General features: G+C 42.7%; 1 protein-coding gene across 2 annotated transcripts; it reads right to left on the minus strand.

The window, feature by feature from the left end:
- Positions 1-1,182: 1,182 nt before the first annotated feature.
- LOC118375837 (UBAP1-MVB12-associated (UMA)-domain containing protein 1-like) lies at positions 1,183-21,042 on the minus strand. 2 transcript variants are annotated; one of them, XM_035762462.2, is made up of 4 exons: positions 20,889-21,042; positions 20,506-20,604; positions 11,455-11,534; positions 1,183-6,374 (listed from the first exon to the last, which is right to left on the minus strand). In XM_035762462.2, the coding sequence occupies exons 2-4, from the start codon at positions 20,588-20,590 to the stop codon at positions 6,072-6,074; spliced, it is 468 nt and encodes a 155-aa protein (XP_035618355.1). In that variant the 5' UTR covers positions 20,591-20,604; positions 20,889-21,042; the 3' UTR covers positions 1,183-6,071. The 2 variants fall into 2 exon arrangements, with proteins under 2 accessions (XP_035618355.1, XP_035618356.1); XM_035762463.2 differs by having other exon boundaries at positions 20,894-21,038.
- Positions 21,043-21,088: the final 46 nt, after the last annotated feature.

The raw sequence follows: 21,088 nt of genomic DNA on the forward strand, positions 1-21,088 counted from the left end.
TATAAGTCATAGTGTATGTCACTCTCATTGAAAGCAAGTCTAAGAAGTGGTAGATCTGTTCCATGTGCGCTATAAGTTGTCTTTAGCATCTTTTACTTTAGGTTTTGTACAGCAGCTTCAAACAGCTGAAAATACAATATTTTGCAAACTATTCGATTTTTAGCAACCGGGAAATGGCAGAGCCATTTCTGCATATTGCACATTTAAAATGCATTGGACAAGGACTGAAAAAGAAGTAGCGCTGAAGACCGGGTTCAGAATAGGGGGGTGTAAACTTTCCAGATATACCACAATGTAAAATAGTTTGATTTTAACGTGCCATTCAAACTTCTTCACAGGTAGGCTACATTTTCAAAGAAACCACAACTGAATGTTGAGGTTTTCCAGATGTACTATTGCATGTAACATCCTTCATAAACTCTTAATATCACTTTGAAGTTTGCAGTGTTGGGGAGTAGTTCAACTAGTAATTTACCTACATTTTGAAGTAGCTTGGTGGTCGTTGAACTAAATTCAAATCAAGGTAGTATTTTCAGTAGTTAAATACTTTTTTTTGCCATGTAGTGGTGTAGCTAACTACTAGAACTAAACTCTACTACTCTTTTTGCAAAAACAAAATATGGGTGAAATCAGCATCAGACCTGTCCAATTCTCACTTGAAAAATAGTTTGATTAATAGAACAAATTACATTCTGTTAACATCGGACAACAGAGGGACCTGTTCTTGACATTTTTCAACAATGACATTTCAGATTTACATTTGGATGTAGTGGACTAAAATTTCAAAATAACTTTAGTGAAGTAAACTGTATATTTCTTAAGGGTAGCTTTAGTGTAGCTTAATTTCTTCCAGTGTGAAGTAATTGGTAACAATATTTTCAGAGTAGCTTCCCCAACACTGAGTACTTGGTACATGATATCAGGATAATGTGCAAATACTTGGCTAATGCTCAGGTACTGCCATTATGAAAACAGAAGCAGGTAAGTAGGGCAGATAGAGGATATGTTGTCATTGGGTTATAACATGTAAAACATATTCTAACCCAATAAAAACACATTTCCTATGTAGTAGCTACTACTACTAATAAAAATACAGTACTCATGCTTTTACAGGTCAACCACCTTTAGAGAAACCTCAGTTCAATTACAAAAAAATAAACAGCAGGACAAGATAATTAAATAATTTTAAAAACAATGTATTGTTAATAGCAAACATGCACAACCACATACATGAACCACTTTGTAAGTAAACCCCCAAAATACATCCAAGTAAAACAAACTAAAGTTACTCAAAGTTAAATCTACCCAAAATACAAAAGATAACAAGTATATACACTGCTCAAAAAAATAAAGGGAACACTTAAACAACACAATGTAACTCCAAGTCAATCACACTTCTGTAAAATCAAACTGTCCACTTAGGAAGCAACACTGATTGACAATAAATTTCACATGCTGTTGTGCAAATGGAATAGACAACAGGTGGAAATTATAGGCATTTAGCAAGAAACCCCCAATAAAGGAGTGGTTCTGCAGGTGGTGACCACAGACCACTTCTCAGTTCCTATGCTTCCTGGCTGATGTTTTGGTCACTTTTGAATGCTGGCGGTGCTTTCACTCTAGTGGTAGCATGAGACGGAGTCTACAACCTACACAAGTGGCTCAGGTAGTGCAGCTAATCCAGGATGGCACATCAATGCGAGATGTGGCAAGAAGGTTTGCTGTGTCTGTCAGCGTAGTGTCCAGAGCATGGAGGCGCTACCAGGAGACAGGCCAGTACATCAGGAGACGTGGAGGAGGCCGTAGGAGGGCAACAACCCAGCAGCAGGACCGCTACCTCCGCCTTTGTGAAAGGAGGACCAGGAGGAGCACTGCCAGAGCCCTGCAAAATGACCTCCAGCAGGCCACAAATGTGCATGTGTCTGCTCAAACTGTCAGAAACAGACTCCATGAGGGTGGTATGAGGGCCCGACATCCACAGGTGGGGTTTTGCTTACAGCCCAACACCGTGCAGGACGTTTGGCATTTGCCAGAGAACACCAAGATTGGCAAATTCGCCACTGGCGCCCTGTGCTCTTCACAGATGAAAGCAGGTTCACACTGAGCACATGTGACAGTTTGGAGACGCCGTGGAGAACGTTCTGCTGCCTGTAACATCCTCCAGCATGACCGGTTTGGCGGAGTGTCAGTCATGGTGTGGGGTGGCATTTCTTTGGGGGGCCGCACAGCCCTCCATGTGCTCGCCAGAGGTAGCCTGACTGCCATTGGGTACCGAGATGAGATCCTGACCCCTTGTGAGACCATATGCTGGTGCGGTTGGCCCTGGGTTCCTCCTAATGCAAGACAATGCTAGACCTCATGTGGCTGGAGTGTATCATCAGTTCCTGCAAGAGGAAGGCATTGATGCTATGGACTGGCCTGCCTGTTCCCCAGACCTGAATCCAATTGAGCACATCTGGGACATCTTGTCTCGCTCCATCCACCAAAGCCACGTTGCACCACAGACTGTCCAGGAGTTGGCGGATGCTTTAGTCCAGGTCTGGGAGATCTCTCAGGAGACCATCCGCCACCTCATCAGGAGCATGCCCAGGCGTTGTAGGGAGGTCATACAGGCACGTGGAGGCCACACACACTACTGAGCCTCATTTTGACTTGTTTTAAGGACATTACATCAAAGTTAGATCAGCCTGTAGTGTGGTTTTCCACTTTAATTTTGAGTGTGACTCCAAATCCAGACCTCCATGGGTTGATAAATTTGATTTCCATTGATAATTCTTGTGATTTTGTTGTCAGCACATTCAACTATGTAAAAAGTATTTAATAAGAATATTTCATTCATTCAGATCTAGGATGTGTTATTTTAGTGTTCCCTTTATTTTTTTGAGCAGTGTATTTCCATGCCTGTGAAACAAAATCAACATGCAAGGTTAGGTCAGTGATTGAATGACAAAGAGAGGAAGAGGCCTGGGAAAATCCACAGTGCCGTTTAACACAGACAGACAGAATACACTTGGTTTGCAGCTATGCATAGCAAAGGATTGTCCAGAGAGGGTCAATACCAAACCTTTCCTAATGTATACAGTACAAAGTAACTTTACACAGGCAGCCAAATTCCGATTTTTTTTGCCCAATTATTGTCAAGAGGTGATCTGATTAGTAAAATCAAATTTAAAAAAAATAATTGAACTGCCTGTACAAACGCAGCATCTGTGGATGATTTCACATGATGTGGAATACCACAACATTCCACTGAAAATACCAGTGCAACTTATGAGCCATCTTTTCAGATTCTTGAGTGGTTGTCTTGTGAGTCAACTACTCATAATTAGTTAACTTCATAAAATAAACAGTTTATTATGCAACATAATGTGGCTTCTCTTGGCCATTTGTACAGCAGTCCAAAAGTTTTGATTGAGAGTTAACTGAATGTGTAATTGTTCACAAGATCATTTGCTTACCAGTGTGCAATGCAGTATATAAATACAGTGAATTCAGAAAGTATTCAGACCCCTTGACTTTTTCCACCTTTTTTTGTGACCTTATTCTAAAATATATTTTTTTGAAATCCTTATCTACACACAACTCACAAAGCAAAAACAGGTTTTTATGTATTTTTGCAAAATTCAGACTCTTTACTCAGCACTTTGTTGAAGAACCTTTGGCAGCGATTACAGCCTCAAGTCTTCTTGGATATGACACTACAAGCTTGGCACACCTGTATTTGGGGAGTTTCTCTCATGCCGCTCTGCAGATTGTCTCAAGCTCTGTCAGGTTGGATGGGGAGCGTCGCTGCACAGCTATTTTCAGGTCTCTCCAGAGATGTTCGATCGGGTTCAAGTCCGGGATCTGGCTGGTCCACTCAAGGACATTTAGAGACTGGTCCCTAAAAGCCACTCCTGCGTTGTCTTGGCTGTGTGATTAGGGTCGTTGTCCTGTTGAAAGGTGAACCTTCGTCCCAGTCTGAGGTCCTGAGTGCTCTGGAGCAGGTTTTCATCATGGATCGCTCTGTACTTTTCTTCGTTCGTCTTTGCCCCCCGATCCTGACTAGTCTCCCAGTCCCTGCCACAGAAAAACATCCCCACAGCATGATGATGCCACCACCATGCTTCACCGTAGGGATGGTGCCTGGTTTCCTCCAGATGTGACGCTTGGCATTCAGGCCAGAGAGTTCAATCTTAGTTTCATCAGACCAGAGAACCTTGTTTCTCATGGTCTGAGAGTCTTTAGGTATCTTTTGGCAAACTCCAGGCGGACTGTCATGTGCCTTTTAATGAGGAGTGGCGTCCATCTGGCCACTACCATAAAGGCCTGAGTGCTGGAGTGCTGCAGAGATGGTTGTCCTTCTGGAAGGTTCACCCATCTTCACAGAGGAACTCTGGAGCTCTGTCAGAGTGATCACCGGGTTCTTGGTCACGTCCCCAACCAAGGCCCTTCTCCCTCAATTGCGCAGTTTGGCCGTGCAGCCAGCTCTAGGAAGAGTCTTGGTGGTATCAAACTTCTACCATATAAAAATGATGGAGGCCACTGTGTTCTTGGGTCCTTCAATGCTGCAGAAATTATTTTGTACCCTTCCTCAGATCTGTGCCTCGACACAATCCTGCCTCGGAGCTCTATGGACAATTCCTTTGACCTCATGGCTGGGTTTTTGCTCTGACATGAACTGTCAACTGTAGGACCTTATATAGACAGGTGTGTGCCTTTCCAAATCATCTCTAAATCAACTAAATTTACCACAGGTGGACTTCAATCAAGTTGTAGAAACGTCTAAGGATGATTAATGGAAACAGGATGCACCGGAGCTCAATATCAAGTCTCATAGCAAAAGGCCTGAATTATGTAAATACGTATATTTTTTGTAATACATTTGCAAAAATAATCAACAAAAAAAAACTGTTTTCAATTTGTCATTATGGGTTATTGTGTGTAGATTGCGGAGAAAAAAATGTTTTATTTAATCCATTTTAGAATAAGGCTGTAACGTAACAAAATGTGGGGGGGAAAATCAAGGACGGCTGAATGCTTTCCGAAGGCACTGTATATTACAGGATACCTTGAAACACTGTCAAATCTGAACTGTGCCATGAGAACTAGAGGAAACCTGGTTCAGAATAAATAACAAATACAATGTTTGGGAGGTTACAACACATGATGACACCATGCTGAAGATGACCAAAAGAGAAGGCCACTCTCCTGAAAATAACTGTTGTAAATTAGGGGGTATATATATTCTTACATTTTAAATACATTATCAAAAAGCTACAAAATTCCATTGTAGAAATGCTTATGCTACAAAACAATTTGGAAATGTCTTGTTAAAGTATTCTTAACGTCATTGGCAAAGGTAAGGACACCAGGGTAAAAACCGTAACCAGATAAAGAAGTCATTTCCTTCCTAAGATTCCATTTGAAATCTGTCTGGTACGTACATTAGTGCAAACCCAAAAGCTCAATCAGTGATTCCTAAACCAACAACAGCAGTAGGTGAATCTAGACCCTGACTCTGTTCTTCAACGCAAGCCTCAGCTATGTTCAAGCATTCCTATCATCAGACATGAAGCTAACGCTCTGACACACACACACTTAAAACAGTGAACCAGCACTACTATGACATGCATCAGCAAGTGATTAACATGCTTAACTAGTATTCATAATCTGCTATCTTAAAAAGGTGGAACTCTGTGTACCCATCTACCTACATACTGTGTGTACCCACATCACTGCAGGCAGGAGCAGTTTTGACCCCACCTAATGCTGATCATCACCAGAACCAAGTTTATTATTAATTATAGTAAAGCCATTCTCAGACAGAGCCCCATGGAACTGAAACTAAACCTGAATGGTAACGAGACAAGACAGTCCAAGGTTGTGTTCAGTAGAGCACATGTAGCTAAACTCTAAAAACAAAAATGTGCCTTTCTTATTAGGCAAGCCCAGGTTGTCCCGCCCTGTTTCAGTACGTTTTCTTCTGTTTGCTGCCCAATGAACACGACCCAGGGTTGACAAAGGGTTGATATTGGAGGAGGATGACAGCTCAAAAAGGTCAGAGGTCATACAGTCAGAAAGTAGACAGGTCAATGGTCACAGAGCACAGAGTTCTCCAGGGTGAAGTCGTAAGTGAAGGAGGCCAGGTTGTGGTTGATGTCTCGGGGGGACATCAGCATCTCAGAAAAGAGGAACCCGGGACCCCCTGTCTGCATGGCCAGGACATGGGGGGCCAGGGTGAACGGGACATCTCCTAGTAGCTCTGGGAGAGACAGTGGGGCCTCCCCTATGGGCGCAGGGGGCTTCCACATGGGCCCTGGTGATGGGGAGATCACGGAAGGTGGAGCGGAGGCTGGAGAGTGGTGGGCCTGGGAAGGTGTTGCACTGGAAGACTGGGGAGAAGAGGAGAGAAAATGTCCACCTTCAGGCATTACATTTAGAAAGGTTACACATGACAAGGAACACTAATGTGGCACATTTTTGGCAAACATGAAAACAGATTTTTAAGGGCGGGTAGGTTGCAACTAAAACACTAGTGATCAAACACAAAACAGTGTCATGACACGGTCAAGATGATGTTTCAGAGCTCTGCAAAGTCTTAAGGAAGGAAGCCACAAGGTGTGGCCACACACGACTCCAGCAACATTATCAAGTTAGCTGACAATGGTGTAGGCCTGATCACCGGCGACGATGAGTCAGCTTACAGGGAGGAGGTCAGTGACCTGGCAATATGGTGTCGGAACAACAACCTCTCCCTCAACACAAGCAAGACCAAGGAGCTGATTGTGGACTGTAGGAATTGGGGGGGCGAGCACAGCCCCATCGACGGGGCGACAATAGAGCAGGTAGACAGCTTCAAGTTCCTCAGTGTCCAAATCACTAAAGACTTAAAAATGGCCCAAAACACACATGCACAGCTGTGAAGAAGGCGCGACGCGACAGTGCCTCATCCCCCTCAGGAGGTTGAAAAGGTTTGGCATGGGCCTTCAAATCTTGAAAAGATTTTACAGCTGTACCATTGAGAGCATTTTGACTGGCTGCATCACTGCTTGGTATGGCAATAGCTCCACCCTCGATCGCATGGCACTACAGAGGGTTGTGTGGACAGCCCAGTACATCACTGGGGACGAGCTCCCTGCCATCCAGAACCTCAATATCAGGTGGTGAGAAAAGAAGGCCCAGAAAATCGTCCAAGACTCCAACCACCCAAGCCATAGACTATTTTCTCTGCTGCCGCACGGCAAGAAATGCCGGTGCATCAAGTCTGACACCAACAGACTCCTGAACAACTTCTATCCCCAAGCAATACGACTGATAAATTGCAAACAAAATACCTACACAGCCCGAGTTTAACGTCTATCTATATTGACCTATTTCAATATTTGAACTGTCTCTATGCACCCTAGAGGTCGACCGATTAATCGGAATGGCCGATTAATTAGGGCCGATTTCAAGTTTTCATAATAATCTGAAATCTGTATTTTGGGGCGCCGATTTTGTTTTGTTTTACACCTTTATTTAATCTTTATTTAACTAGGCAAGTCAGTTAAGAACACATTCTTATTTTCAATGACGGCCTAGCAACAAGGCAGAACGACATATTTTTACCTTGTCAGCTCGGGGGATTCAATCTTGCAACCTTACAGTTAACTAGTCCAACGCTCTAATCACCTGCCTCACGAGGAGGCTGCCTGTTACACAAATGCAGTAAGCCAAGGTAAGTTGCTAGATAGCATTAAACTTATCTTATAAAAAACAATCAATCTGTCGTTGCTCCAATGTGTACTTAACCATAAACATCAATGTCTTTCTTAAAATCAATACACAAGTATATATTTTTAAACCTGCTTATTTAGCTAAATAAATCCAGGTTAGCAGGCAATATTAACCAGGTGTGACGACCCTGCCACTCTGTCTGCCGTATTCTCTCTTTGTTCTTGTTTCCTTATTAGGATGCGGGTGGGCGGAGTTGGGATGGTCGTCAGCTACATGGGAAACACCTGGACCCAGTGTGTCCCGGGATAAATAGACCTCTTCCACATTCATGGAGGAGACTCTCTCCATGCAGACACCTTTCTAGATTTTGTTGTGCATCTTGGTGGCCTTTTGGTTGTTTGCTTTGGCACCTTTCAATACCCTGCATTATCACATTCATGCATGCAAAACACTCACACTACTGATTACACACACCGTTGTATATTGTACTTAGTTACTTATTTAATAAATATATATTTTGTTACTCCTTATCTCCACGTTGTCTCTCTTTTGTTACGGGCTTTGAGCCGGTTCGTGACACAGGTGAAATTGTGTCACTTCTCTTGCGTTCATTGCACGCAGAGTCAGGGTATATGCAACAGTTTGGGCCGCCTGGCTCTTTGCGAACTAATTTGCCAGAATTTTACGTAATTATGACATAACATTGAAGGTTGCGCAATGTAACAGGAACATTTAGACTCATGGATGCCAACCGTTAGATAAAATACGGAACGGAATAAACGTCTTGTTTTCGAGGTGATCGTTTCCGGATTTGACCTAAGGCTCGTATTTGATATTTATAGAGCAGTCTGACTGGGGGGTGGTAGGCAGCAGCAGACTCGTAATAGTCAAAGGTATATGGTTTAGAGAAATAGTCAACGCGTTATAATTCCTGTAATAACTTGCGGCTGAACTTGAAAGGAGTTCCTTCGTTATTTTACCGTTCATGTCTTCCATAGAGAATGTCTTGATCTACTTCAAATAAGGTCTGTGTCTCGTGCAGGCTTAAACCGCCTCGGCGTTTTGACACCCTTGTAAATCTCACTAGGATAAGGTAACCTTTGTCGAAATATTTTCATAAATCTTTGTCCTATGGATATCTACAGTTATAAAATTGGCACGGTGGTGTAAGGCTACACGAAACACAGACCTTATTTTAAGTGAATCTAAATATCCTATGGAATAAATGAAGGAACCGCTTTTCAGATTTTACTAGGTGTCATGGGAATTATGACTCGCACTTTGGTAGTCAATTCTTACCATGTCCATTATTAAAATAGGATTTCCTGCATATAGAAATTACAGTTTTTGTTTTCAACATTCATCACAGGTAACTTAAACTCTATTTTTATTCAAACAGTTGAGAGTATTTGTCTCTTAAGCAGACTCTTCAGTATTATTGTCACTTCAGAGCTGTGTGTGTGTTTTACAGATGGCAGAGAAAAGCAGAGCACCAGTGTGGGACTATTACATGGAATTGGCACCAGGGAAACCAGGTGTCTTATTTGTGATAAAGATGTAAGCATGGAGTCAGCAAACTGCTAAATCAAAAAATACCACCAACCTGTGGAATCACCTTAAGAACACCCTTCCAAAAGCCCATACGCATTATATTAAGTTAAAATAAAAGTGTTAATTCAGTATTGTTGCAATTGTCATTATTACAACAAAAAAAAAATATATATATATATATATATACACACACACACACATGTAAAAAAATATATAATAAGAAATAAAATCAAAAACATTTCTACAAAAAAATATATATATTTTTTTTTTAAATCGGTCGATTAATCGGTATCGCCTTTTTTTGTCCCCCAATAATCGTTATCAGTGTTGAAAAATCATAATCGGATGACCTCTAATGCGCGCGCACACACACACACACACGATTTGCTCACTCACACATAATTTGTACATACATTTACTCTACATACCCGCTCACATACAAGCTGCTGCTACTCTGTTTATCTTATATCCTGTTGCCTAGTCACCTTACCCTTTACATATCTATCTCCATCATTTCAGTATTCCTGCACATGTAAATATGGTATTGGAACTGACTAATTCAATATGTTCTGTATATAGTACGCTTAGTTACTTAATTGTGTACACTCACTAATTCTACTAGTGAGTGTACCACAAAACACAAGCAAACACTGAATGAAACTCAACTAGCGTACTAGTGAGTGTACCACAAAACACAAGCAAGCACTCTTCAATTGACTTTGTTAATTCAAAAGGATTTGGTGTACACACCAAGTGCATAGCTGTGCTTTGGGCCTTGTAATTAAGACCGAAAAAAAGCCTAAATGCAGAGAAGATGTTGTTACAGGAAATGGCTTATTCCTGTACAATTAACATAACATTCAGTTGGGACGTAACCACGGAAACATCCTTTAATGAGTCTGAGTGTTTGTGCTCTCAAACACGATGATGACGAGGACTCACCTGGGAGCATGAACAGCAGTGTGCCGTCTTTTCCTCATTTTTTATAACTTCTACCACTTCACATATAAAGTAAGCTTATATTTCTAACCCTTAACCACTATAGCCTAATATAACCTCTGTAAAAACCAATAAAGAACACTGTAGGTAGTGTCCCACCATCTGTCACTCTCTATTTGTCATATATAGCCCACCCTGAAGCAGGACAGGTTTATAGTGTTGTAGGTAGGAGTCTGTACAGTATGAATCAGGACAGGTTTATAGTGTTGTGGGTAGGCGTCTGTACAGTATGAATCAGGACAGGTTTATGGTGTTGTAGGTAGGCGTCTGTACAGTATGAATCAGGACAGGTTTAGTGTTGTAGGTAGGCGCCTGTACAGTATGAATCAGGACAGGTTTATAGTGTTGTAGGTAGGTGTCTGTACAGTATGAATCAGGACAGGTTTATAGTGTTGTAGGTAGGTGTCTGTACTGTATGAATAAGGACAGGTTTATAGTGTTGTAGGTAGGTGTCTGTACAGTATGAATCAGGACAGGTTTATAGTGTTGTAGGTAGGTCTGTACTGTATGAAGATCAAGGGTCTGTAACTTCCTATGTGCACAACATGAAAGGGCAGGGCACGGCACACCGTAGATCTCAATCATTGAACTACGGGAGCCAAGCTGCAGTGCAATGTCACCATTTGACATTCAACACACACACACAGCGTCCATTGACATATTGCCCTTGATTAAACTCATAATGGCCACAGGCAACTTCAAGGACTAGTAGCCCTAACCAGATCATACGGACAACTAGCAGCAACACAATAGAGCTTTTCTACAGCCACCATATGTCCAGACTGCAGTCCAGACCCAGTGTAGCAGGCATGGAGCATGCTGAATGGTAGTGGCATTCGTTGGCCCGCAAGCCTCTGTGTGTTTACAGGATCACACCCATGCCACTCAGCATCTGTCACCAACACAGCAGCAGCAGACTGTAGGCAGTATGTATGCAGGCAGGATGAGCTAGGCCAGACAGGGAAGAAGAAAGCAAACTCACAGTGCTTTAAGTCAGTCAGTCTCACTGCTGTCGGTTTAAGTCTACAACAGTTGTGTTTCCTGGTACAGCAAATGCTAGACGGACATCTTGGCAGTTTTGAGTAACGCAACCCATGTTGCGTCCTAAATGACTCTATATGGTGTGCTATTTTCGACCAGATCCCATACGGAGAGTTATACTGTATGTTCTGCATAGCGCCGTCCCCTGGTTATAAAGACAATCACCTTTGATGGTTGCAGAATGACGTTACATGATGATTTGCTGATGTTTTGGATCTTCTGCCTCTGTTCCTCAACAGTTTCTCCTGGAGAGAAAAAAAAACAAGAGTCATTGTGTCATTATACACTGTGGGCTTAGGCCTAGATTCTTCATCAACATACCTGTGCATGAGTCCCACTACTAGAACCCTCTCCAAGTCCTACTTGCCTAATGGTCTTCGTAACAGAAGTTATTATTCTGACTGGTGTATTTTTTCCTTCATTGGGACAACCAGGTCAATTGGGTGATTAGATGTAGTTTAACAAGTAGAGTGGCCTTCTGATCACATTAATAGATTACACAGCATTAACACAGCAATACAGTCCCACAGAGCACTACGTGGACCAGAACACACCTGCAGCTCTCTCTGGTCTAGCCTAGCCTGTCCCCAACCCTCTTTCTGGTGTAGCCTAGCCTATGTCCCCAACCCTCTCTCTGGTGTAGCCTAGCCCCAACCCTCTCTCTGGTGTAGCCTAGCCTATGTCCCCAACCCTCTCTCTGGTGTAGCCTAGCCTATGTCCCCAACCCTCTCTCTGGTGTAGACTAGCCTATGTCCCCAACCCTCTCTCTGGTGTAGACTAGCCTATGTCCCCAACCCTCTCTCTGGTGTAGCCTAGCCTATGTCCCCAACCCTCTCTCTGGTGTAGCCTAGCCTATGTCCCCAACCCTCTCTCTGGTGTAGCGTAGCCTATGTCCCCAACCCTCTCTCTGGTGTAGACTAGCCTATGTCCCCAACCCTCTCTCTGGTGTAGACTAGCCTATGTCCCCAACCCTCTCTCTAGTGTAGCCTAGCCTATGTTCCCAACCCCATTCCTCTTGCATAATGTCATCTGGGGGACAACTACCAGGCCTTAGTAACTAGACTAATTGACTGCATGTTGTCAATGTCCACAGATAAACACTTTTCAAACTCTCCTCCTTCCCTTTTTCCTCCCCTCTGTAAACATTTCCATCTCCACTCCTACCCCTCTCCTCTGGGAGTAAACTCGCTCTCCAGCATGGAGTCATCCTCCCTGATCTCACCAGTTTCCTTTGATCGGAGCTCAGTGCGTCTCCAGTCCACCAACGTCTCTCTCTATAGAGGGTTAAATTATCTCCATGAGAGGGAATTGAGGCCCAGAGCACCCTGACAAAACAAAGGTTACTCTACTCTGCACAGGAACAATGGGAATTATCGGCTCACTCTAGTCTAGTAGTACAATGTCTCTCAGCTTCACTAATATCAAGCTCAGATTATTTTAATAAAAATATTTTGTCTATTGTCTTAATTTATTGTTATGATGGATATTCATATATCCATCCATGTTTGAGGTATAGAAGTATGCAATATAAATGCCTTTCATGCCTTGAATTTATAGCTGTGATCTACAGGTACAAAAACATCCCCAGCTCTTCCCTCAATTTCCCAACAAGCCCACATTTCCATCCACATCTGTGAATTAATTATTGGCATGGTAAGCATTGTTCATCTACAAAGCACTCATTATTCCACAGCAAGCAGTGCAAGTCCTAAGACAACAAGGGCATCTAAATAATGCCATGTAAAGTAAGCCTAGCCTATATTCACCTCTATGTGTTGTCAGCATTGTACACACATGGCCTTGTCTGTGGACTCAGTCAGACACAGGCCTCTCTCTCTGGGCATGAGAGTACACATACAGGCAGTTAGGCCTTAACTCCCTATCCGGGAACAGGCCTCTCTCTCTCTGTCAGTAAAACACAGAGCATGCATCCGTCTGCTCAATAGCGTGCAGGAATTTCTCTCCCCCATTTACTAAATCCTTCAGAAGGAGAGAGGGATAACCAAGCTAAAGTACTGAAATATATATTATATATATATATTATATATATATATATATACACACAATCTCTGCTTTATGATACAGAGGACAGGTTAGTACTTGACTTCACATTATTGTAAGGCTGCATGTCGTTTTCACATTCAACATCGTGAAAATACCTTTGTGTGTTTGGATAACTGTCAGCGGAAATTGGACTGGCAAAAAAACTTTTTTTTTAAAGGACGTCAAAATGAAAATCTTGTCTAAACAGTGTCAGGGAAGGAGAGAGACTTATAACGTTCTGGTTTGGATCATGAGCTGATCATCTTAACACAAGCGAAGAGGAATGAAAAGGAGTACAGTTACATTCTGCATCGACCTCTGCTCTGTGCAGTGTGGACCTTGTCAATGACATCACGTTATGTCATGATTCATGCTGGAGTTGTGTGACCTGCTTAGAGTGTGGACCTTGACAATGACATCACGTTATGTCATGATTCATGCTGGAGTTGTGTGACCTGCTTAGAGTGTGGACCTTGACAATGACATCACGTTATGACATGATTCATGCTGGAGTTGGAGTTGTGTGACCTGTCAATTAGATGTCATGATTCATGGACCCTGCTTGTCAATGACATCACGTTATGTCATGATTCATGCTGGAGTTGTGTGACCTGCTTAGAGTGTGGACCTTGACAATGACATCACGTTATGTCATGATTCATGCTGGAGTTGTGTGACCTGCTTAGAGTGTGGACCTTGACAATGACATCACGTTATGTCATGATTCATGCTGGAGTTGTGTGACCTGCTTAGAGTGTGGACCTTGTCAATGACATCACGTTATGTCATGATTCATGCTGGAGTTGTGTGACCTGCTTAGAGTGTGGACCTTGTCAATGACATCACGTTATGTCATGATTCATGCTGGAGTTGTGTGACCTGCTTAGAGTGTGGACCTTGACAATGACATCACGTTATGTCATGATTCATGCTGGAGTTGTGTGACCTGCTTAGAGTGTGGACCTTGACAATGACATCACGTTATGTCATGATTCGTGCTGGAGTTGTGTGACCTGCTTAGTGTGGACCTCGTCAATGACATCACGTTATGTCATGATTCGTGCTGGAGTTGTGTGACCTGCTTAGAGTGTGGACCTTGTCAATGACATCACATTATGTCATGATTCATGCTGGAGTTGTGTGACCTGCTTAGAGTGTGGACCTTGACAATGACATCACGTTATGTCATGATTCATGCTGGAGTTGTGTGACCTGCTTAGAGTGTGGACCTTGTCAATGACATCACATTATGTCATGATTCATGCTGGAGTTGTGTGACCTGCTTAGAGTGTGGACCTTGTCAATGACATCACGTTATGTCATGATTCATGCTGGAGATGTGTGACCTGCTTAGAGTGTGGACCTTGACAATGACATCACGTTATGTCATGATTCATGCTGGAGTTGTGTGACCTGCTTAGAGTGTGGACCTTGTCAATGACATCACGTTATGTCATGATTCGTGCTGGAGTTGTGTGACCTGCTTAGAGTGTGGACCTTGTCAATGACATCACGTTATGTCATGATTCATGCTGGAGTTGTGTGACCTGCTTAGAGTGTGGACCTTGTCAATGACATCACGTTATGTCATGATTCATGCTGGAGATGTGTGACCTGCTTAGAGTGTGGACCTTGACAATGACATCACGTTATGTCATGATTCATGCTGGAGATGTGTGACCTGCTTAGAGTGTGGACCTTGTCAATGACATCACGTTATGACATGATTTGTGCTGGAGTTTTACCTTTATTTAACTAGGCAAGATCAGTTAAGAACAAATTCTTATTTTCAATGACGGCCTAGGAACAGTGGGTTAACTGCCTGTTCAGGGGCAGAACGACAGATTTGTACCTTGTCAGCTCAGGGGTTTGAACTTGCAACCTTCCGGTTACTAGTCCAACGCTCTAACCACTAGGCTACGCTGCCGCCCCAATGACATCACGTTATGTCATGATTCGTGCTGGAGTTGTGTGACCTGCTTAGAGTGTGGACCTTGACAATGACATGCAGCTTGTCAGGCTAGCAGGTTTCTTTTAAAACAGCTCTGCCAGTCCAGATAGGATAGAACAAACTAGCTCTACTAATGATAGACACCGTTCGCCTCAGGTTTATTTTCTGGATGGGTTAAGTCACAATCTTCTCTTAAGCGACCAGTGATCAATGACTAAAACACTTATGAACTCACATGCACACCCTTGCATTACTTGTAATGACTTCAGGACTCCCTGGAAAACAGTGGCATTTGCTACTGAGTGCCCTACTATCTGAGAAAAATAAATAAAGACTTTAGACACAAAACCACAACAGCTGAGGACAAAGGTTCAAATGAATGTGGTGTGGGGGTGTAGGATTATTGAACAAGAAGTTAGTGAAAGAGACAACTTCAACTGTCGTGAGACAGTAGACACTGACAGCCATCCAAATACAAGTAAGGCTATTGTCTGTCTACCGACTGGGCTTAGAGCCTGTGAGAGAGGGAGATTGGCTCCCAGAAAAGGCACAGGCAGCTGCTCATGACTTCAGCAGTCAACCAGGCCCACTCCTCAAGAGTGTCAGCATCAGACAGGGATGTGCAAACACACATCCTGCCTTTGAGGGCCTGAAGGCCCTCGAAATTGGATCGTCACAGAGATGACTAGGGAGATAATAAAACAAATCCTTTCTCATCTTATTCCATCTGACAGGACAAAAAAATGTGGTGTTACAGATGAACAGCTTAGACTGGGAAGAGGAATTTGTTGTTATTGTAATAGCTAATTAGCTAATCTTCTGAGGTAAAATGAGATTAAACTCCATGGCCCCTGACAAATGTGAGCCATCCCTCCATCTAGCGTCAGGGGTGGAGTCTGCAGATTTTTTCCCTTTTTATGAAATGTTTCAAAATTACACTGTATGTCTAATAAATCACTGTGTGTTTTATTTCATGAAAATAATATATTTTTTTGGTAATTTATTTCCCTGAGCTTCCTTTTGCCATAGAAATGCTCAGTCTGGTCATGTGGGCGTGTTGATACAAATTTGTATATATTTGCATATACAGCCCTGACTGGCAGATAGTCTAAAGTCTACCCCGCTTACCCCTTCAATGTAGGAGGATACAAACGCAAATAAAAGATGACTGGTTATTGGTCTGAATAATCAGATTGTGAAGTCATGCTGTGGGCCAAAACCTAAAGAGGCTGAAAACCCAGGCAAAAAAATATCAGCTCTTCCACTAAAAGGTGATTATCATAATTTTCACAATTTCAGTGTTAATTCTACTGTACATTGTGTGTGTGGGGGGGGGGGGTCTCTTTTTAATGCACTGCCTGCCTGCCTCCTCTCGCTCGCCCGCTTTCCCCATGAGGATTTCTCTCTGCCTGAATAACCAAATGTGGATGGAGGTAAGAAGGGCCACAGAGGATCCTGCTGCCAGCCTCCCAATCCCAATGGTTAATCCCAGTAGGCAGGGTTTCTCTCCCACAGCCTCAGCCTGAACCTACCCAACCGGCAGGCTGCTGGCTGGGAAAGTGAAAGGTTAGAGTGGCACATGATATCCACCCCCTTACCATACGGACCCAGACAGATGATATGCCCCCTGCCATACAGACCCAGACAGATGATATGCCCCCTGCCCTACGGACCCAGACAGATGATATGCCCCCTGCCCTACGGACCCAGACAGATGATATGCCCCCTGCCCTACGGACCCAGACAGATGATATGCCCCCTGCCCTACGGACCCAGACAGATGATATGCCCCCTGCCATACGGACCCAGACAGATGATTATGCCCCCTGCCATACAGACCCAGACAGATGATTATGCCCCCTGCCATACAGACCCAGACAGATGATTATGCCCCCTGCCATACAGACCCAGACAGAGCCCCACAGATCAGCTTTGTAAGAACTGCTCCCTTCGGTCTGGAGCCATCAGTATCAGGAAAAAGCATAAAGTGAAAAGAGGCTGTGGTGCGAATGGCAAATGTGAATGGCAGATTTCAGGGAAAACACATAGCTAACCTTCACAGATAATTAAAAAGTAAAAGCTTATACAGTAAAAACTATTTAAAAAGTAATTTTTTTAAAAATCAACAGAAAATTGTCTATGAATGTTCATTTTCAATGCAGCTGGACAAATTAGCCTAACAGTGGCTTTCAATTAAAGTACAACCACAACTCCCATCAAAATTCATTACACCCAGAGTAAATCTATTAATTCCATTATGGTGATTCACCTTTCAAACTCCCTGGTTTCCTCATCAGCCATCTGACTGAGCCCTTCCTTCCTTACAAAAACACATGCACAGTCATTGGCGTCTTTGAACAGAGAACGTGATTAAACAGAGCACAGTCATTGGGTTTATACTAGAACGTCTGTGAGCTCAGTCAGACTCTTTCTACTTTATCTGGGAAGAAACATTGGCTCTGAGACTGGCTCTCTTCTGTCTGCCAAGAGAAACATACAACTCCTGACCATCTGTGTCTACTGCTCCACCAACAGCCAAAGCTGGGTTCAAGTACTATTTGAAATCACTTTAAATGCGTTTGGCGTTAGCTTTAATCTATCTGGAGTGCCAGATGGGTTGCATTTGCACTTTTGTGACTACTTTATTGGTTCCATTGCACCAGGCAAGCCCAATCAAGCCCAGCTAAAGTATTTGAAATGACTGAGTAGTATTTTAACCCAGGTCCACCAGCAGGGCTCCCAGTCAACGCCGTTTTTTTAAAGAGCCAATTATACTGCTCTTTACTGGTAGAGGAAAGAGGGGAAGGGAGCTTCCTGACTTACAATAACATTTTCATTATTTGAGGCTTAGAATTTGAAAAGGTACTAAAAAGGAGGTTGATGCATTGGACCTTCAAAATTGGCAGGATTTACCTTCATTTTTCAGTAAAGAATGTAGAAATCCTATATTATGCTAATTTCTTGTTATGCAAAATTACCATGCCCCTGAGCACCAGAAAACTGTTGTGCAATGCCTTACTTTCATTTCAGGTTCATCTCAACCTCAAGGAAGTGTTGAAAGACATTATTCAATGCTGGTGACATACTTAAAAGTACACTGAACAAAAACAATAAAAACGCATCATGAAATAATTTAAGGAAATCAGTCAATTTAAATAATCTATGGACTTCACATGCATCCGTTGGTCACAGATACCTAAAGGTAGCGTCATGGATCAGAAAACCAGTCAGTATCTGGTGTGGTCACCATTTGCCTCATGCAGCATGACATCTCCTTCGCATTGAGTTGATCAGTCTGTTGATTGTGGCCTGTGGAATGTTGTCCCACTCCTCTTCAATGGCTGTGTGAAGTTACTAGATATTGGCGGGAACTGGAACACGCTGTTGAACACGTCCCAAACATGCTCAACGGGTGACATATGTCTGGTGAGTATACAGGCCATGGAAGAACTGGGACATTTTCAGCTTCCAGAGATTGTGTACAGATCCTTGCGACATTGTGCCGTGTATTATCATGCCGAAACATGAGGTTACGAAGGCGGATGAATTGCATGACAATGGGCCTCAGGATTTCATCACAATATCTCTTTGCATTCAAATTGCCATCGATAAAATGCAATTGTGTTCGTTGTCTGTAGCTTATGCCTGCCCAAACCATAACCAGAAGGTAGCCTAGTGGTTGGGGCTTTGGGCCAGTAACCGAAATGTTGCTGGATCGAATCCCTGAGCTGACAAGGTAAAAATCTGTCATTTTGCCACTGAGCAAGGCAGTTAACCCACTGTTGATGTTGATGAAGGCAGCACCTCTCTGAATCACAGGGGTTGGGTTAAATGCAGAAGACACATTTCAGTTGAAGGCATTCAGTTGTACAACTGACTAGGTATCCCCATTTCCTAACCCCACCATGAGGCACTCTTCAAAGTTGACATCAGCAAATCGCTCGCTCACACAATGCCATCTGCCCAGTACAGTTGAAGCCGGGATTCATCCATGAAGAGCACACTTCGCCAGTGGCCATCGAAGGTGACCATTTTCCCACTGAAGTCAGTTATAATGTTGAACTGCAGTCAAGACAACAAGCAAGATGAGCTTCCCTGAGACTGTTTCAGACAGTTTGTGCAGAAATTCTTCAGTTGTGCAAACCCAGTTTCATCCACTGTCCAGGTGGCTGGTCTCAGACGATCCCGCAGCTGAAGAAGCTGGATGTGGAGGTCCTGGTCTGGAGTTGTGAAACCAGTTGGACGTACAGCCAAATTCTCTAAAACGACGTTGGAGGTGGCATATGGTAGAGAACTTAAATTATCTGGCAACAGCTCTGGTGGACATTCCTGCAGTCAGCATGCCAATTCTACACTCCCTCAAAACTTGAGACATCTGTGGCATTGTGTTATGTGACAAAACTGCACATTTTAGAGTGTCCATTTATTGTCCCTACAGGTGCACCTGTGTAATGATCATGCTGTTTAATCTGCTTCTTGATATGCCAGATTATCTTGGCAACAGATAAATCTGCACTAACAGGTATGTAAAAAAAATTGTGCACAAAATAAGATTTGTGTGTGTATGGGATATTTTATTTCAGCTAATGAAACATGGGACCAGCACTTTACATGTTGCGTTCATATTTTTGTTTAGTGTACGTGGACTGAAACCCTTTTTGAAGCTTAGTGTTACAAAGTAGAGATTCAGGATTTAGTCTTGGTAATAAAAAAGAAGGTTAATTTAAATGTAAAAAAGGAACAAGAAACTCAAAATATATGCCTATGTTCTTGACTAAATGTGTACAGCAATTTGAAACATTTAAAATACAATTTCATAATAAAATAGTACTGGACACAATGACAACATTGTGTGCGACTATCTGAGACACAACCCCCAAAGCATTGTTCTGGGTGATATCAGTAGGTGATCAGGAGAGGCCCAGCCGCCATTTAGAGACCACTCGCAGATTTATAAAACGAGATTTGTACAACCAGAAGAGCATTGTGGAACCCACACATTTCACGGATTAAATGATAATCACAGCATTACTTTGTGTGTGTGTTCCGCCCAACTTCTTAAATGGTGAGTGTTGGTTTCCAAACTGACCGGAGCCTACTGAGCAGTAGGATGGCCTGAAACCTCAAAGTTCTGTTGAGCATCTAGACGTTGAGTGCCTATAGCAGATTTACATTTCTCACTCTTACAAATTCAGCACGATGAAGTTTCGTGTGTTTCTCACCGATTATCACGAACCCATCTGTATCCCCCTCTGACGATGACTTCTTTGAAGAGTCTTTATTACGATGTCCGAAAAAACTGAACATACTCCTTACGCTGTCTGCAAAGGCGAGAAAAACAACTAAGACCACATATTGCAACATCATCACTACACTTGGAATGATAAAATGCAGTAAACATTCTGCTGTTGTTACCTTTATGTATGTAGAACCTAGGACTATGGCTGAAAGTTGATCATAGATTGTAATATCAGAACTATATCAGTTTGATATCATTGTAACTTGCGAAGTATCAAATGTCACGTTTGACCAGCGAACTAACGTTAGCGGCTATTTCTAACGTCTAGTTAGCTCGGTTTTTATCAACCAAATGCAAATGACTTACCTTACCAGTGTTTAGTTTCTTTAAAAAGTTGAGTAAAGTAACATAAAATGTTGCTATTGTTAGATGATCTATGCAATTTCACTTCGATTTCGTGTAGCTAGTTAGACATAGGCCCGTGTGTTGTTGTTTTTGTGTCCTACGTGTTTCCGGTCATTACTGTCCTATAAATGGTCCGTGTAGAAACAATGTCGAGAATGATC

This window comes from Oncorhynchus keta, chromosome 19, assembly GCF_023373465.1.
Source record: "Oncorhynchus keta strain PuntledgeMale-10-30-2019 chromosome 19, Oket_V2, whole genome shotgun sequence".
Classification (NCBI taxonomy): domain Eukaryota; kingdom Metazoa; phylum Chordata; class Actinopteri; order Salmoniformes; family Salmonidae; genus Oncorhynchus; species Oncorhynchus keta.